This window comes from Berghia stephanieae, chromosome 1, assembly GCF_034508935.2.
Source record: "Berghia stephanieae isolate SIO BIC M18660-M18661 chromosome 1, UCSD_Bste_1.3, whole genome shotgun sequence".
Taxonomy (NCBI): Eukaryota; Metazoa; Mollusca; class Gastropoda; order Nudibranchia; family Aeolidiidae; genus Berghia; species Berghia stephanieae.
This window is the reverse complement of record NC_088360.1, coordinates 144,692,300-144,710,424: the sequence shown is the minus strand read 5'-3', so window position 1 is coordinate 144,710,424 and position 18,125 is coordinate 144,692,300. Positions and strand designations below refer to the sequence as shown.

The 18,125-nt window shown below is 35.5% G+C and overlaps 1 protein-coding gene across 1 annotated transcript in view; it reads right to left on the bottom strand.

Moving 5' to 3' along the window:
- Positions 1-5,527: 5,527 nt before the first annotated feature.
- Positions 5,528-18,125, bottom strand: part of LOC144963410 (ribosomal oxygenase 1-like) — a 34,895-nt gene continuing 22,297 nt past the window's right edge. The window contains exons 12-19 of the mRNA XM_078897399.1: positions 16,757-16,851; positions 15,834-15,914; positions 13,769-13,873; positions 12,760-12,901; positions 11,247-11,370; positions 10,178-10,277; positions 9,162-9,248; positions 5,528-7,968 (exon numbers count right to left, since the gene is read on the bottom strand). Of these exons, the coding sequence (XP_078753525.1) occupies positions 7,831-7,968; positions 9,162-9,248; positions 10,178-10,277; positions 11,247-11,370; positions 12,760-12,901; positions 13,769-13,873; positions 15,834-15,914; positions 16,757-16,851 (872 nt within the window). The 3' untranslated portion in view covers positions 5,528-7,830. The remainder of the gene's footprint in view (positions 7,969-9,161; positions 9,249-10,177; positions 10,278-11,246; positions 11,371-12,759; positions 12,902-13,768; positions 13,874-15,833; positions 15,915-16,756; positions 16,852-18,125) is intronic.

Genomic DNA, 18,125 nt, shown 5'->3' with positions numbered 1-18,125 from the left:
TACTTAGTTTTGTCCGGACCCTGGCCGGAGTTCCTTGGCTAGGAGGGAAACAGTCGAATGTATAGTTAGAATTTTGGGAGATGATATTTTTTTCCTTGTAAATCATCTCTCTGTTATGCATTGTATTATGTTTAGTTTGCATATTATATTATATGATTTGTAAACATTTGAGTGTATTCCTCTTGGTTGGGACCTGTGCTTGTGTCTGGATGAGACTTTTAGGTGATCTCAAACTAAGTACTTTGACGGTGTGCTCTTGGAATCTACATCTGTACCCTATTTGAACCAATTCCCCTTTGTCTTACCTTTTTTTGGGTGCTTTAATTGTAATTCTAGAAGTTTTTACTATCCCAAATTCTTCCTTTTTACTGGCGCTGATATGACCTTAATGTGTTGCAAGCGCCGTAAAACCCTTAAAAACATAAAAACAAAAACATGGTGGGCAGGTCACTTGCTGTCTTTTATCCCTCTTTATCCGTTTTCCGAGGTGCTTTCTGTCTTTGTCTTGGAATGGGATTACTTGGTTTGTCCTGCCCCTAGCCGGAGTCCTTGGCTGAGAGGGAAACAGTCAAAGGTTTTTGTACAATAATACCCTAGTTTTAGGCAGATGGTGCTTTTTTTTCCTTGTATTGTAGATCATCTCTCTTGCTATGTGCTGATAGAATTTTTTTTTTGAATATATAATTATAATTTATAATGATTTGTCAACATTTAATTGTATTCCTCTCATAGTGGGATCCTGTGCTTGTTTCCTGATGAGACTTTTAGTTGATCTCAAACTAAGAACACAGAGAGTGTGGTTTTGGAATCTACATTTGTTCCTTATTTGAGTCATTCCCATCTTACCTTTTCTCGTATGCTTTCAATAGTCTGATGTCACGTCGCCCAGCAACGGCGGCCATCGTTGTTCTAAAAAAAGAAAATCGGTACTTTTTATTCTTCATGCTGGCTAGAACTTTTCATATGTCTTGTGATCAGAATGTGTAAAAGCATGATCAGATTTATGATGTTTTTTTTTTTCTCCTCTGGATATGCTTTTATGCTCGTCGGAGAAATATTATATATATTATAATGGCGTCCGCCATTGTTCCGATAGTTTAGAGCCAGTTAATAAGTTATCAAGTGTCACTACGAGGGAAGTGACGTTACGACTGTTGAAGCGTATTGTAAATCTAGAATATTTGACCATCCCATTTTCTTCCTTTTCACTCGCGCTGAAATGGCCTAAGTGTGTCGCAAGCGTGACATAAAACCCTTAAAAACAAAATCAAACAAAAACCGTAAGGATCTTTGTTTGTTTGTTGCTTTAGGTCTCTTCCAACACAATTGAGGTTATATGAGAGACCGCTGAAACAAAAAAACAAGCAATCTAACAAAAATAGTACAAATGTAAATCAAAATCATAACCTAAAGATATCATAAGCTAAATTATAAATAACCAAGAACAAACAGGCAAAAGATTTACAGAAAAAAAATATCCCCTGTCAAAAATACAATCACAAACCAAAGAAGCAGGATAGGCTAGTAAAGAGAAGAAGAAACGACATCACTATCGGATCGTACACCCATGCGAACATCATAGGTATATGATTCAAGGGTGATGCTCCAATCCAACCACCCGCTGGCTAGTAAAGAGAAGAAGAAACGACATCACTATCGGATCGTACACCCATGCGAACATCATAGGTATATGATTCAAGGGTGATGCTCCCATCCAACCACCCGCTGGCTTGTAAAGAGAAGAAGAAACGACATCACTATCGGATCGTACACCCATGCGAACATCATAGGTATATGATTCAAGGGTGATGCTCCCATCCAACCACCCGCTGGCTAGTAAAGAGAAGAAGAAACGACATCACTATCGGATCGTACACCCATGCGAACATCATAGGTATATGATTCAAGGGTGATGCTCCCATCCAACCACCGCTGGCTAGTAAAGAGAAGAAGAAACGACATCACTATCGGATCGTACACCCATGCGAACATCATAGGTATATGATTCAAGGGTGATGCTCCCATCCAACCACCCGCTGGCTAGTAAAGAGAAGAAGAAACGACATCACTATCGGATCGTACACCCATGCGACCATCATAGGTATACAATTCAAGGGTGATGCTCCCATCCAACCACCCGCCCGTAAGGATCAAATCCTGTCCTAATTCAATATCGTACTGATTCATCAATAAATTTTATCATTTTGATTTATCAACAATAAATATTTAAAAAGCCACAAGCCAAGAAATTTGAGTTGACTCAATTTTATTGATATCTTTATTTGTATCAACATGTCTTATTTACATGAACTAAATAATAATAATAATAATAATAATAATATGTTAAAATGTGACAACATTTTAATAATTAGGCAGAGAGAAAAAAAATCAATCTAAATGATCTAAATCTTAGTCTTCTTATATTAAATGCAACATTCCTTCAGATTTTTCAGAGGTAAATATGTCTGAAAATATCATGTGAATTTTAAGAAAAAAAAATCACTTCTGTATCATGTTGTTTTTGTTTTTAAGGGTTTAACGGCGCTTGCAACACATTTAGGTTATATCAGCGCCAGTAAAAAGGAAGAAAATGGGATAGTAAAAAGTTCTAGAATTACAAATAAAGCACCCAAGAAAAGTAAGACATAGGGGAACTGGGAACAAATAGGGATCAGATGTAGATTCCAAGAGCATACCACCAGTGTACACCAGTGTACCTACTTAGTTTGAGACCACCTATAAGTCTCATCCGGACACAAGCACAAAATCCAACAAAGAGGAATATACTCAAATGCTTACATTATAAATTCAAAACAACACATATAATAATAATAATACATAACAGTCTGAGTATCTTGGTTATTGATGGTTTGGTGAAGCAGCTAGGATTGCACTCATTACAGCCCTATACCAAGGAGGGCTTCCATATAGTTGTCCTTGCCCTATACATAATTAATGGCAGAGATGATTATTTTAGAGAAATTCTGGATGTTAATAAAAGACTACAAAAATGCGTGTTATTGTAGCATTGGTTAAAAGAAATATGAGAGAATGGTCAAATATTTAGTATAAGCTATGGTTTTATGTTTTTGAGGGTTTCACAGCGCTTGCGACACATTGTCATTTAGTTTATTTCAGCGCCAGTAAAAAGGAAGAAAATGGGGCAGTAAAAAAGTTATAGATTTACAATTAAAAGTGCACAAGAAAAGTAAGACAAAGGGATATGGCACAAATAGGGAACAGATGTAGATTCCAAGAGCCTACTATCATTGTGCATGGTTTGAGATCACCAAAAAGGCTCATCTTGACACAAGAACAGGCCCACACTAAGAACCCACTCAAATGTTTATGAACCAAAAAAAAAATAAAATACAATGCATAACAGAGATTATTTTCAATGAAAAAAATATCATCTTCCAAAACTATAACCATACATTCAACCGTTTCCCTCCCAGCCAAGAACTCCGATCAGAGTCGGGACAAACTAAGTAATTTCATTCCAAGATAAAGACAGAAAGCAATTGGAAAACAAATATAGGGGAATAGAAGACACAGTAAGTACCTCCCTGCACTATGGGAGGTCAGGAACCCCACCCAGTAGGTAGAGGTATTAAACACATAAGAGAGATAAGACTAGTCCAACAAGAGATCAAAAGAAGATTCGAGAGCGATATTACTTCCTTGTAGCGTCTGAAACAATTCGATTGAAAAGTCCCTCATTGACACCACTATACTTGTGGGGTTCTGTCGCTCAGCTGTATGATGACTAGCCTTGTCACAAATGTCAAGCAATGTTAAGCATGGTCAGTTGCCAGATGGATGACAGTGATTGTGGAAAACTTTGATCCAGCTGTTGTGTTCTTGGGTAAGGCACTTAACACGTATCCCAATCAACTCTGGTGAGAATGAGTAGTTGGCTGTAGGCAGTGACGGACCGTGTAAGAGTATTAGCTCAAAAAAGGATGCCTAATAGGTGACTGGTGCTGTATGAAATGGAAATATGGACCCATAGGGTCTGCTGGAGGAATACATGAAACATTGTGAAGCGCAATGACCATGATAAATCCCTGAAAATGAGCTATATAAACTTTCATATTTATCTTTCATTAATTTATCCCGCCACAAGGGATACATTTAGTAATAAATTAACTCTTTCAGTGCTGAGGCTATATTCGCATATCCGTCACAAAATGGTTGATACTTGATGAGACAGCATGAGAATGACAAGCTAAGACAAAGCAACATTCGAATTCAGAGAAAAATCTCAATTAAAATACCCCCCTAGGGCCAACTGAATGTTCTGATGAAAGAAATGATACCACTGGTTCAATTTATAGTACTTTTGTAGAAAGTAGGATTGGATTACATTATGTTTTTGCCTTTCAAGACCGGCCGAACTGTGCGACCATTGGCCAGAAGTGAAGAACAGATTCTGCTCTGGCCGCACAGTGCAGCCAATGGCGCTGAAAGAGTTAAGCATTACAATCAAAATCTAACAATGACAACCTTTGATGAAGAGATGATTTACAAGAGAAATAAAATATCACCTCTCACAAAAAGGAAAACCCATTAACTGTCATTCTCTCAACAAAAGACTCTACATGGCCTGGGGGATGAAGCCATACAGTCCCATTCAACTTCAAGAGCAAGGACACAGAGCCATATGGAAAGTATAAAAGATTTAAGAGGATAGAAGGGATAGTAGCAAAGCAGTTGGCGGATGGAGCTCCTCAATTTTCCCCCCGCTCCAAGGGGAATTCTAACTAATGCGTTATAAAACATGACAACTGCTGCATCTTACGTTAATTCTAATCCAGAGACCTTTGAACTGACATGACGGTTTTTTGCAAAAAAAAAAAAATCCCAAATTTTGCAAGCTAAAAACAGCAAAATGTGCAAAAATTATGCAAAAAGTTGCGGTTAGTTTTCCTAAAAACCCATAATTAGTTCATGAAAGAGAAAGGTATTTGTTTGTTTTTAAGGGTTTCACGGCACTTGCAACAAATGTAAGGTCACATAGCAGCACCAGTAAAAAGGAAGAAAATGGGATCTAGTAAACAGTTCTAGAATTACAATTAAAGTACCCAAGAAAAAGGAAGAACACACTATCAGTGTACTTATTTTGAGATTATCTAACTGTTTCATCCTGACACAAGCTAATAATATATTAAATAACTATAGCAGTCTAACACCAACTGGATGGCAGCAGCAGCAGCTTCTAATGGTGTCACACTAATATGTTATAATGATCTATCCAGGCCGGAAATTCATCGTCGCATTCGTGTACGGTTGCAAACCCGTCCGGAACTTCTTCTTCGTCACAATGCAAAGCTCAACTTGATGCTCTGTAGTTTCGGGATCTTGTCCACAAGGCGTACATTCATGGAACAGGTGGATGGCAGATATAATTTCTCAAAGGCTAAAAATAACGTGGACAAGATATCAACTTTGTCCACACTTTATCTAGGTATCACAAACTAAAATTTCGTCATGCAAATAGAAAAAAATTAAATTACGAAGTCACATCTGACTTCCCAAATCATGGAAAATAACACTTTATTTATCAAATTCGGAAAATAAATAAAAAAACTTATGGGATTTTTAAGTTTCAAAGAAACCTCATTTTTAATTATTTGTGAAGAAAAATAAATCTGGTTTAGGGGAAGAAAAAAATAGGCTTTGTTAACAAAGATGGCGCTTTGTGTTGAAACAAGCCAGATATTGTAATCCTGAAAGGCTGCTAATTTTAATGGTATAATTTTTTCACCAATATTTAAATTTAAAACAAAGTGACTTCAAATAGACCTCATTTTTAATGATATGTGGGGAAAAATTCATCTGCTGAACAGCAGTAGTTTGGGTTACCTACTATAACTGCTATAGTATTGAATTGATGCTAAATTGGCCGGGGTTTTTTTAATTTTCATTATGGTTGACTCAGAGAAACTGAGAACAAAGACTTGCCATAGTTGTACAAATATCTTAGAATTGACGTATTTTTGTGGTGAATGTTGCGAAAACCTTATAGAACAGCCTCATATATATAGATCAAGTAAATGTCAAGAAAAAAATCTACGAAAAAGAAACGTTCATTTGAATGCGTGATTCACAGTCAAGAATTTGGGGACTTACAGATTCAGAATGGATCATCAACTGAAACAGTGGAATCCGTTTAAGTCAACACTCTTTAATTCAACTTCTGCTTAGAGTCATCACCTTTGGTTGGTCCAAAATTTTCTGTTCTTTATCTGAGTGTGTTCGTGGCCTTCGTAAAGTTATGGCCTGACACTGACCAAAAAATGACGTCAAAATGCCAGTCTTTTCACAAAAGAAAACAAATCGTGAGTTGTATTCAGTAGTTCAACCAATGAAATAACTTGTTTCCTTGAGCTCTACTCACGACAACTCACTAGGCGGTGCAAAAACCAAATAATGACGTCAAACTGCCAGTCCTTTTGGATTTCAGTGTCAGGCTATAACATAACGATGGCTACGGTGTGTTGTAGTTCCATAAAGTCGACCAATTTTCATAGTCCAACGAAAAAATTTTGAAATGTTATCATTCTCAACATTGAACATCTTTTGAATTTAAAACAACAAATGAAAGTAGCCATATGTCGGTGCAATGACATTTATATCATAGTCATAGAGTTGTGTTTTGAATAAATATTTTTTATTTTGCAATTTTTCATGATCATTCAAGTAAAACAAAAATAGTTATAATAAATGGAGTGTAAAACTTGAGTTGACACCTAGTGGAAGGGGACATAACCACATCCCTCAGACAATCATCTGAAACATTCAGTTAATGTAAAGAATGGGAGTAAAAGCTAAACTAAGAAAACTACATGAAATTACCATCGATGGTATGTGTTTAAGTAAAATACTTACAACTTCCTAAGAGCGTTATCAATCAAACCATCACAGAGGACATGTGTAACTCTAACGTTTATAATCTGAGTGAATCTAGTGAACTAATCACACAACCAGCGGTTGAGAACCAATGACAAAGAGCAGAATGATGGATGTCAACATCCTTCATTCTATTGTTTGTAAACAACCAGCAATATTTGTTAAAGTGGGCTTGAGGGTGTGTCATAAATCCCGCATTTTGATTGGTAAAAAATCTACTGGTTAATTTTTACTCAATTATTTTATCTCTGTATAAATACAATTCAAGAGAACTCTTTCTTGTTTTCCTGACCAAATAACGGACATTTGCAAAAGCCCATATAATGAACTCTTTTATTCATTAAAATCAACAATTTATGCACACTTTTTTTACTGTAAAAAATCTTTATTTCTTCTTAAACGTTGATGGCAGATTACCAGTTTTTCTAAAGCTTTTCAAAAATAAATTAAAATCGATATCTTTTCTTGTGTCGGTGGTTTCAAAAACAACAGCCTCATATACCCACTAAATCTGTACTGGTAATAGGTCTGGGTCAGTTAGAGTGAAGTCTAAACCCCGCTTTTCAAGATTAAGTAGCATCTTTCATACATCAGTGCTGATGGTAACAAAAAGTGAAAAAGGAGGAAGATTTTGAATGAGTTAAGCCCCATGTTTTACAGCATTAACTCCCACTTTTAGAGCAGTTGAGATGATAAACTATCATTGATGATTTAGCTAGCTTTTTGAGAGTGGGAAAACTGCATCTGTTTGTTCTACATCACATCAAGTCTCTCTTTTAAAGGAGGAAATTCCTCCTCTGACTCCAAAATTACACTGATTAGCACTGATGCATGTCACAAACAAAAATCAATGGGAAAAAAAAAAATATAAAAAAATGATGGCTTTCAGATCATTCTTATTTTTGAATGCAGGATATCTCATAATTCCTGATCATCATTATCGTCGTCGTCGTCGTCATCATCAGTTTCCGAATCTCCTGGTTCGTCAAAAACTTTTTCCAATGGTGAGGCTGTCATAAGAAGGCCCCTCTCGTACAAAACTGAGGTAACATTGATCTGAAAGGCAACAACAGTTTCCAGTTTTAATGGGAAATTGGGTAAAAAAAAAAACAAGAGAAGACAGACTAAAATATAAAATGGGGGAGGAGAGGTGGAGAGGCTGACTGCCTGCCTGAGAAACAAGGAAAGTTTCAAAACAACAAAAGTTCTAATCAATTTTTAGTACAAAAACAAGTCACACAAATAAAGTCATTGCAACATATCAATGACACCCTGTTCTAGTTCACTTGTAAAACTCCAAATAAGGGAATCCCAAATAGAAAAGAATGACTTCCTTTTTGTTGTTAATACTATCGATCCAAGAGGATATGTTCTTGAAACTACTTTAAAAATCCCTGACTGATGCTCTTAAGGCTCCACGCCAAAGGGATAAAGCCAGACGGTTACAAAATAAGCATTATAGTTTAAAACCTAACATTGATAAAACTGGTATACAATGCAGAGATTATTTATAAGGCAAAAAAAAAAAAATTCAATCCGACTTTCCCTATTAGAAAAAGACTACAGGCAACGCCAAGGTGAAAATTCCATTCCATAATGAAGTCTTCATTGGCCAAGGGGTATTGGGGGTGGGGGTCCAACATTCCCTCACCATATGAGCGATCCCACCCACCACCAATCTTTTACAAAGAAGTAAAATAGTAGCTGGGTCTTATTTAGATGAGGTGTAAGGCAAATGGTCACCCTGTCACATCATGCCACAGACCCAAAATATCTGATAAGGTACTCTTTTTAACCTTTATTGACTCCCAATACCAGAGCTGCCAACCCCACCTGATGAGAATGTGTACAATGGAACCTCAAAATGGGGGAGATTTCATAAAAATGGGTACAATCCTGAAATCGACGGAAACTAACCATTGTGAAAGTAAGAGGAAGGTATAATTACATAAAGTCACACCACACAAGCTCAATTGCAGCAACAATGATGTTCCCAAGACTATAATCCAATCCTTTCAGAATTCTACCTCCCAGCATGAAAATCATAATTGGTCAAAAAATATATGAACATCCACTTGGTCACCAAGGTTTCTCAATAGGTTCGTAATAATATGAATTACAACTAAAGAAAACTGAAGTGACTCTGTACACTGAAAATGGGTACAATCTTGGGGGAAATGCTTACAATCGCTGAAAATGCGTACAATTTTGCATTTTTTGCAGTAGGTTGGCAGTTCTGCAATACCCACCTGGTCTGTGACAGATTCCATTGGTAAGTCCTCCACTTTCATAAAGTCAGGGTACGTCTGGATCAAACACTCGATTGCTTGGGCCATCTGGAAAGGTGAAAAATAAACCTTTTATACCAACCATTGCCCATATAAATATAAGTACAATCACACGAATACAAAGCGAAGACTTGTAAGTGGTAGTCAACAAAATTTGTCTGAAAATCAGATCTCACTTCATTCACACTTTGCATTGTCTTCTTTTGTCTTTTTTTTTTTTGGTTATCAAGTTTATGAGTGCTTGCAACATTATAAAGTTATGTCAGCACATACATTTTGATTGTTTAAAACCACACAACAGCCATTGTCTTAAAAATGTCACAACACAAGCAACCCTGGCTTCAAATAAATGCACGGCCATCAAATTAATCTGGTATAGTACACCTTGACTACAGAAAAAGTCATGTTTAAAAAAATTTCAATTCAAAACAAAGACAGAGAGCAAAACGGAAAGGGAAAACATATGGGGACAGAAGACATAGCTAGAGTGATCTCTCAGCCCACATTGGGAAGTTATCTCACCCCAGCCCACTTCTATCGGTCTATGGTGAAAAGTAGCTAATAATCCCCCAGTGCCATAAGGATAATTGGACCAGGGTTAATTCCTGTCTCTTGGGCATCAAATGGTCGGTGACAACGGCCTGCTACCCTTTGAGAAGAACATTAAATTTTACGTCGGAGAGCGTGTGTTTGAATATTTAGCACCCTATTTCTGCAACGCCTTTTCATGATATATCAGAGGCAGTAATGATGCAGAATTCATTTTTAAAACATCTTAAAACGTTTCTTTTTATTTCGTAACACTGCATAATTAAATATATTAATTTGTTCTATGTTGTATGTTTGATTGATTGACATGTATTAGCTACTGTGCTGTAAAACACTTTGAGCCTGTTAAGAAATGGGGTAAGGCGCTATATAAAAAACACATATTATAAATACTACAATAGTGAAACAAGAACATATAGAATAATCACCTCTGCTGTAACTTCAAAATAATTTGGATCAGCACCTCTGTAGACTCTGGCATTTTCTGTGTTGAAATAGACTCTCACTTTTTCTTCTTCTGTGAGAAGTCTAGAGTGCAAAACAATAGAAAATTTTTTTTTTTTTAATGCGAATTGATAATATGAAGTTTTTGGATATAAAATTGGACAGAAAGAAAGAAAAATGATAGGAATGTGCAACGCAAGAATGATATAAAAGATTATAAAGTCAAATATATTATATAAATTATTTGGTACAGGATATGACAAGCGCATGATTTAGTTTGTATGTGTTCATGTAATTTGTAGGTCCTTTTTATAACACTTTGAAAAGCAATTCCTTTTAATCTTTGGTGCCAGTCTGTCAGTTCTCGGATGATTTGTTTTTATGGAGTGCAATATCCACTAAATGTGTACAATGGGTCACAAGCCAACAGCAAAACTTAACATGCAGGATGAGATATGATGCTTGAAAGGAGATGATATTTCTTTTCGACAGAGCCCTTACTCGTTTTACACCTGAACACACTGAGAGAGTTTGAGTAAAGATCCTTTCCCAAGGACTCAAACCAGAAACCAATCAAATTGAGTGCGGGTGTCATACCACAGGACCAAAAAGCAGCACAGGTCAATGTAACAGATGATAATTAATTTTTTTTCATAATTATTTATAACTGATATCTTTTTGTATCGAACATCACAGACTGAGGTTTTAACAGTGACATAAAATGTAATCAAAATATACGAAAAAGTATTATAGTTTCTATAACATCTCTGCAATACAAAAGATTGCTTCAAGAAAATTCTCAAAACCCTGTTTTTAAGGAACTGCTTTTTAAAATGTCATCAATCATATTTCATTAAATTTTATTTTAAATATATGTTGAATTCTGAGGGTTTTTTTTGGTTATAATAACAAGGTTTTATTGCATGTTAAGTTCCTCTAATTATTAATTCGAGCACCTTATCATGGATAAAGTGCGAAAAGATTTTATTAATATTGTCGGTATTATTACCAAAAAGGATGAAGATAGAAAGGTAAAAGTAGAGTCAAATTCACCTTAGGACATTTCGACGTAAAAGTTTGATTTCCGTATCTGGTTGTATTTCTGAGACACCAAGCACACGGTTTAAACTTCCATCCCACTTCTCACCAGCACCGTGAATACTGCACACCTTCTCATCTGCAATAAAAATAAATAAATCATAGAGTGGTGTTTATCATAAATCAGTTAGAAAAGTCAGGTTTTGCTAACTCATGTAATTATTGGTGGCGGTGCCCATATTATCCTCAACGTCACACAATTCAAGCAAGCAAAACTGACATTCTAGAGCCCAGGCCAACGTGTGTATGTGTATACACATATTTACATACATATACATACATACATACATATATGCAGGTCTGACATCAGAACTCAACTATGGGCCTAGTTCAACATTGTAGTAATGGACAATATTTTTGAGCCTATATACTGAATTGAGTTATCAGACCTTTAAATAAGTGCACGTCGGCTTAGACCGTTCCATCTATGAAATCACTAATCATAATTTTTCGGTTTATCTATACACATTTTAGCTTAGAAATTGTTAACAAAAACCTTAAATCCTAAACGAAATAGGATTTTTACCCAGATCATCAACAATGGAAGACAAGATCAGATTCTACCCTTATAAAATATTGTGTCAAGTGTTACATGTCATAGAATTTAGAAATTCACTTCTTACATTATAACTTTAAAAGATTTGAAAATTTGCAATAAGCTTTTCTAAAAATATTCAAATTTAGCTTAATAGAAAATCTGAGGTGACTCGGATTTGCCCATTTTTAGGAGTTAACAGCATTTGCAACATCCTAATGCCTATGAAAAGGAAAATGACAATGCACATAAAAGGATTACAGGTTCAGACTTAATCAGTAAATATAGGAGTTATTGCTATAAAAATAGCAACAATAAAATAGCTGGAGTTAATCTTCTCACAACCAAAGAGGCTATCCACCCACCCTGTAATTAAGGATTGATCACTTGTTTTGTTTGTTTTTTTAAGGGTTTTACGACGCTTGCAACACATTTAGGGTATATCAGTGCCAGTAAAAAGGAAGAAAATGGGATAGTAAAAAGTTCTAGAATTACAATAAAAGCACCCAAGAAAAAGTAAGACATAGGGGAACTGGGAACAAATAGGGATCAGATGTAGATTCCTAGAACATACCACCAGTGTACTTAGTTTGAGATCACCTTTAAGTCTCATCCGGACACAAGCACAAAATCCAACAAAGAGGAATACACTCAAATGCTGACATTATACATTCAAAATAACAAATATAATAATACATAACAGAGAGATGATTTACAAGGAAAAAAAATATTATCTCCCAAAACAATAACTAAGCATTTGACTGTTTCCCTCCCAGCCAGGACCAGGATAAATCCAAGTAATCTCATTCCAAGTCAAAGACAGAAAGCATGTTGGAAAACAGATATAAGGGGATAGAAGACAAAATATGTACCCCCCCCCCCCCCTGCCCAATATGGGAGGTCAGGAACACCACCCAGAGATTGATCACTCACTTTCTGAAAGCACAGGTGGCAAAGTGTCGTGTATGAACTGTCTTCCCATCTGGTCACACGCAGAGTCAAATGGTAAAGCATCTATCAACTTCCTTAACAAGGATTGCACTTTATCTTTAAAGGCTTCTCTCTCTGGCAATTCCTGAAGAGAAAGGAAATGACAAAAGGCTTTTGTTGAATAATATCAACTGGTTGGAAAGTTACAGAAATAAGGCATAGAAGAAAGCAATTCCTGACTATAAACATAAGCATATCTGCCTACTTGAAAATTTCAAAATCAGTAACTAACACAAAATTCATCAATAATAAATAGTAAAATTTCAGTAATATTAAATTAAACCAAACAAAAAAATGCTACATATACAACCTCTTATATGTGAAATAAACTTTGTTGTTGACGCCATAATTTCGAATTAGCGATCGACATAGCTATCATGGGTGTGGACTGAAGAGACTGAAGCCTTTAAAATTCTAAGGGAATGTTTTTTTTCTTACTAAAACTATGCTAACTTAATAATAAAAAAAATAATTTTCTCTAACACTGTGACCAATTGCTGTGAATCAAAATCCGTAATATATCGTCCATTTCTGTAAGTCCATTGTAATCAAATTTCTGCAACCATTTGTATTGTACGAAATCCATATTCTCATAATTTCCAGGTCAGCATAAGAACAGTGTGAGGTATTGTCCAGAGGTCGCTTCAATTAATTGCTAAAATTGACTGAAATGTTTTGTTCATATGATCCTCCTATGATTTGCTTTTTATCATCAGTAGAATTTTATGATAATAAAGACAGATTTTTTGGCAGTAAAAAGGCAGGAAGAGGTGAAAAAAAAATTACAAAGAAAAGTTAAACAAAAATAGATTTTAAAATAAAAAAAATAAAATAAAAAAACACAGCCGGCTAAATTAAATTAAAAAAAAAAAAATTAATTTTTAAATGTGTCCCTTTGATGAAAACTTTTTAAAAAATACAAAAAGGTGATACGATGAGAAAACAGGTTTACCCTCTCTGAATGGACAATTCCCATGTAGTTTAAATAATCTCTGGGTAAACCTTCTCTAAACTCGGAATTCTCGTCCAAGGCCATGTGGATAGCAGTTGGAAGGAGCTGGTAAAACAAATAGAAAAAAGAAAGAATACAATGTACAAAATTACGTTGAACAACGTCTCATAAACAATAATTTTTTAAACCCAGGTAATACATTTTCTTCTCTCTCCAATTTAAAGTTATCAGCCACAACGCCAAGGATAAAGTTTTAAGATTAGTGTCATTGATCCAGTTATGAACAACACTCAAGAATCCCTCCCCCGCCACAACGCCAAGGATATAGTTTTAAGATTAGTGTCAATGATCCAGTTATGAACAACACTCAGGAATCCCTCCCCAGCCACAACGCCAAGGATATAGTTTTAAGATTAGTGTCATTGATCCAGTTATGAACAACACTCAGGAATCCCTCCCCAGCCACAACGCCAAGGATATAGTTTTAAGATTAGTGTCATTGATCCAGTTATGAACAACACTCAAGAATCCCTCCCCTTTATTACATGAGAAAGAATTAGAGGGGGCCGGAAAAAAACAAACCTCGACTACACCTGGGAGCGATATCAGTCCCTTTGCTTATCTGTGGAATACTCTACAACAACCATTTGGAGAGTGTGACCATCAACTGTATTAATTATTAATAGTATCTATTATTTGTGTATTGACGAAATGAACAGGCGAAATTTTAACATCGTTATCATTATCATCCTTACAAACAGAATAATATGTGAGGTGCTCTCAGGAAACAGTCCGACGTGTCGCATTTTATGGAAAGTGAGTTATTGGCATTGTCTCTGCTGCCTGTGGGGATTGGCGAATAATAAATGCTTTCTATTATTATTGTTATTATTATTATTATTAATATTATCATCACCATTATTATTAATATTATCATTACTATGGTGTGAAAGATAAAGTAATCTATCCTCTATATATTTTGTTGTTTACTTCATGAAAAAAAAATGCTGAGTTATACATTTGAGGTAGATGTAACATGTATTGAAATATATTGAAATTGTTCGGCTGTGTTTAATTATGTTAGGGTTCTTTATAGCGGTACGCATCTTGTGTTGTGCATGTTTTGCATGTGAGTGTGAATGTTGACTGCGTGAACATATTAGCACCTTTTGTTACTTAGAAACATAGTAAGACGTTGTTTGTTTATCAAGTTAGCTACAAAAAAACTCAATTCTGGATTGTCGAAATATGTATTTGTTTTGTCAATGTTCCCTATTATTAATTATAATTAAATTAAATTAACATCGTCTAACCCTGAGTCGTTACAGCAGACAGTCTATAGAAATGAGAAACAGCTCCAATGGCATAATTTTTTATCTCATTTCACAGTTGAAGTGCTCTTGGAAAAATAACCAATTAGAATGTTTTAAGTGCAACATTTGCGTTGGAACTTTGTGAGAGTATGCAGAAATTAACAACCTATCACATTTTTGGGAAATCCTAAATTTCATAAAAAAGTCCCAAGACACATTTAATTAAAAATAAATTACAAGGGCGGCATGAATGAAAAATCTTGACGCCATTTTGATAATTTCAAAACTATAAAAGATAAGAAATAGACAAGGGTATCAAAACAAAGCTTAATTCATTTTCCTTTCCGCGTATTATTCAAAATTTCAACACAGTCATCATAACCGTCCAATCAGAGATGCCAATGACACAATAGTTGTTGCATCGCGTCAAAGAGGAATTCACGTGTCATACTTCGACATCACTGCAAATTTGGTGACATCGTGGAAGAATAAATTGCGCACATTTTGATGTACTGTGTTTTCTGGTGCATTCAATACGTTCAATACAATCGGATAGATGCCATAGGTGTGAAGACTTTTCAAACACACCTAGTTCTTCCAGCGAAATGCGGACCATTTCTCTTGAACACTTCCACACATAATAAAAGGCAGCAAGAGAGGTCGATTCATTTTAAACATGATTACAAATAAACAGCTTGAAATGTAGACTGTATGAAATGATAACTATAAGATATGATAAGACACCAAACTACCTTTTGAAGATAGTCTCCCCAAGAATTGAGTTGGTAGCAGGAAACAGTGATATGTAAGGAATGTTCTTCTGTTGCATTGGCCTACAGGGAAAATAGATATGAACAGTCATATGAATGATTAAAAGCCATAAACATTCGTTAGAAAAAGTGTGGAACAGGCACTTATATCAAAATGGATGAGAAAAATAGGGTATGGAGAAGTGTTAGATGATAAAAAATAATACAAATATCGCTGTGTTAGAACCAAACTCGGGATTCAATTGGCACGTGGAAACTGAGTTTGGCTCTTATATTCTCTGTTTTCATCTGGCACTTCTCACATACCCTATATTTCTCATTATTATCAATATTCCTTACCTGGCAACAAATAAATGTCTGTATGTTATCAATTTCAAAATCTTTCCAAATATTCAAAGTACAAAATGCCATATCCATTATCCATTCCAAATCAGATTCAAAGATTCATGGGTCTGGTTACAAATGTGAAGCCTTTAAGAATCAAATGGAACAAAAAGTCCAGTGTCCCAAATAGGATTAAGCTTTCCCATTTACAAAAAAATCCCAATAAAATGCAAGCTATTGTTAAGCACAAGGTGTATCTGAAGCACTATGCTAAGTGAAAAATGTAGGACAAGACACAACAACTGTCAGGCGTCATGTCTCATCCTACATTTTAAGTGCTGCTGCTGGCCAGGGACCCCTTGTAAAGCATTTTTATTGCAATCATTCTTTTGGATAGAGACATTGTTGTTATCTGAACTCATTTTAAACTTGAGTGGTTAAAAGATGTAAGTAAATATCCAACTAAGCGCTGCCCACTGTTTAGTGTCATACCACTAGTATATCCTGGAGTCGCACACATGATGTAAGAAATATTGTAGGATAGAGGAGAGAAAATAAACGAAAAACAAAAATATTCTTACTTGATGAATTGTTCCCCTTGGAAAATACAAAAGATCGCCAGCTTCTAAAACAGTGTCAAGTATGGGTTCTCCCATATCCTGTTGTGAGAAGTTTCCTGTGACAACGATAATAGTAATTGAAATTAGGAACCCAATGGCTATGTTAACTCTTTCCCTCTGTAATAAAATCACTGCTTCTTTGTATTTACAGTTTTAAATGTACAAAATGATTTCTACAAACAAGTCTTGAAGAATAGAAAAAGAAAGTAACACAATAAAAATCTATTCAACGATATTTTTCTATCAATATAAAACATTCTCTAGACATGAATGATTCATTGCGCAAGGTCAGAAAAGCTTATAAATGGTCAGATCATTCCTCCTGATGCCGTGAATTATGAGATGCCAATCACAGACGGAAATAATGAGTATATCTGCCAGACTTTTGATCTTGAAACAGCACGGAGGGATGAGTAGTATCAACAGAGATCGAAAGGCAGTGAGTTTTTAGAGGATCCCACCGATCTATCACTTCCAGTATGCAAAACTTTGAACATAAAACAATAATTTACCTGTAATAGAATAAGGTCAAGACAGGATAGAATTGTTCTGCTGTTGGGCTCGTGGAGCCAGAGTTTATCCCAGTTCCTATAGCATGAAATGGACAATAGCAAATGCTTCCTACCCTTTGGATAGGATGCTCGTCTATCACAAAGTACTTTCATCAGATCTAACAATCACTGCTGAACCTCGACTGCACCCAGTGTTGATATTGCACTGAAACGTGAGCTGGCAGGAAAGCGCTTTGCACAGCGTACACAACGACAACAGTTTAGTTGAGACGGGATCCCGTTCCTGACAGCTGCTGACCCGGTCACGGTGAGCGGTCAATCACCGAGAGGAATTTACCTAACGGGGATTGCCGTTTCACTCAATTTAACAATGTTTTGTTTTATTGTCTGTTAGACACCCATATTGAATGAGTTGAAATATCACGACTTGGTATAAAAGTTTATATTTTCTACTTTTACTGTGTGTTTTTTATTTTTTCATAGTATTACTAGATTTCTCAATATAAGTTATCAATGAACGGTAACAAATTACACAAAAAATATAGCGGGTGCAACATTTCAAAAAAAACGTTGCTATGGATTTGTCTGAATTTTATGTATTATAAAGAGAAGATGTAAATACTTCTCCTCACAAAAAAACGTATTTTTACTCAACAAAAATATATCCGCTACGAGCATTCAAACTCGTCAGTGTAGTTTGGGGCTGGTCTTTAACTGAATTGCGTTGATGACAAATCGCATTTTATTCATATCATTGATAATGCCGGATGCTCTTTTTTTTTCCAATTTTGCTGTTGTTTGGTGACAGGTCTCTGTGC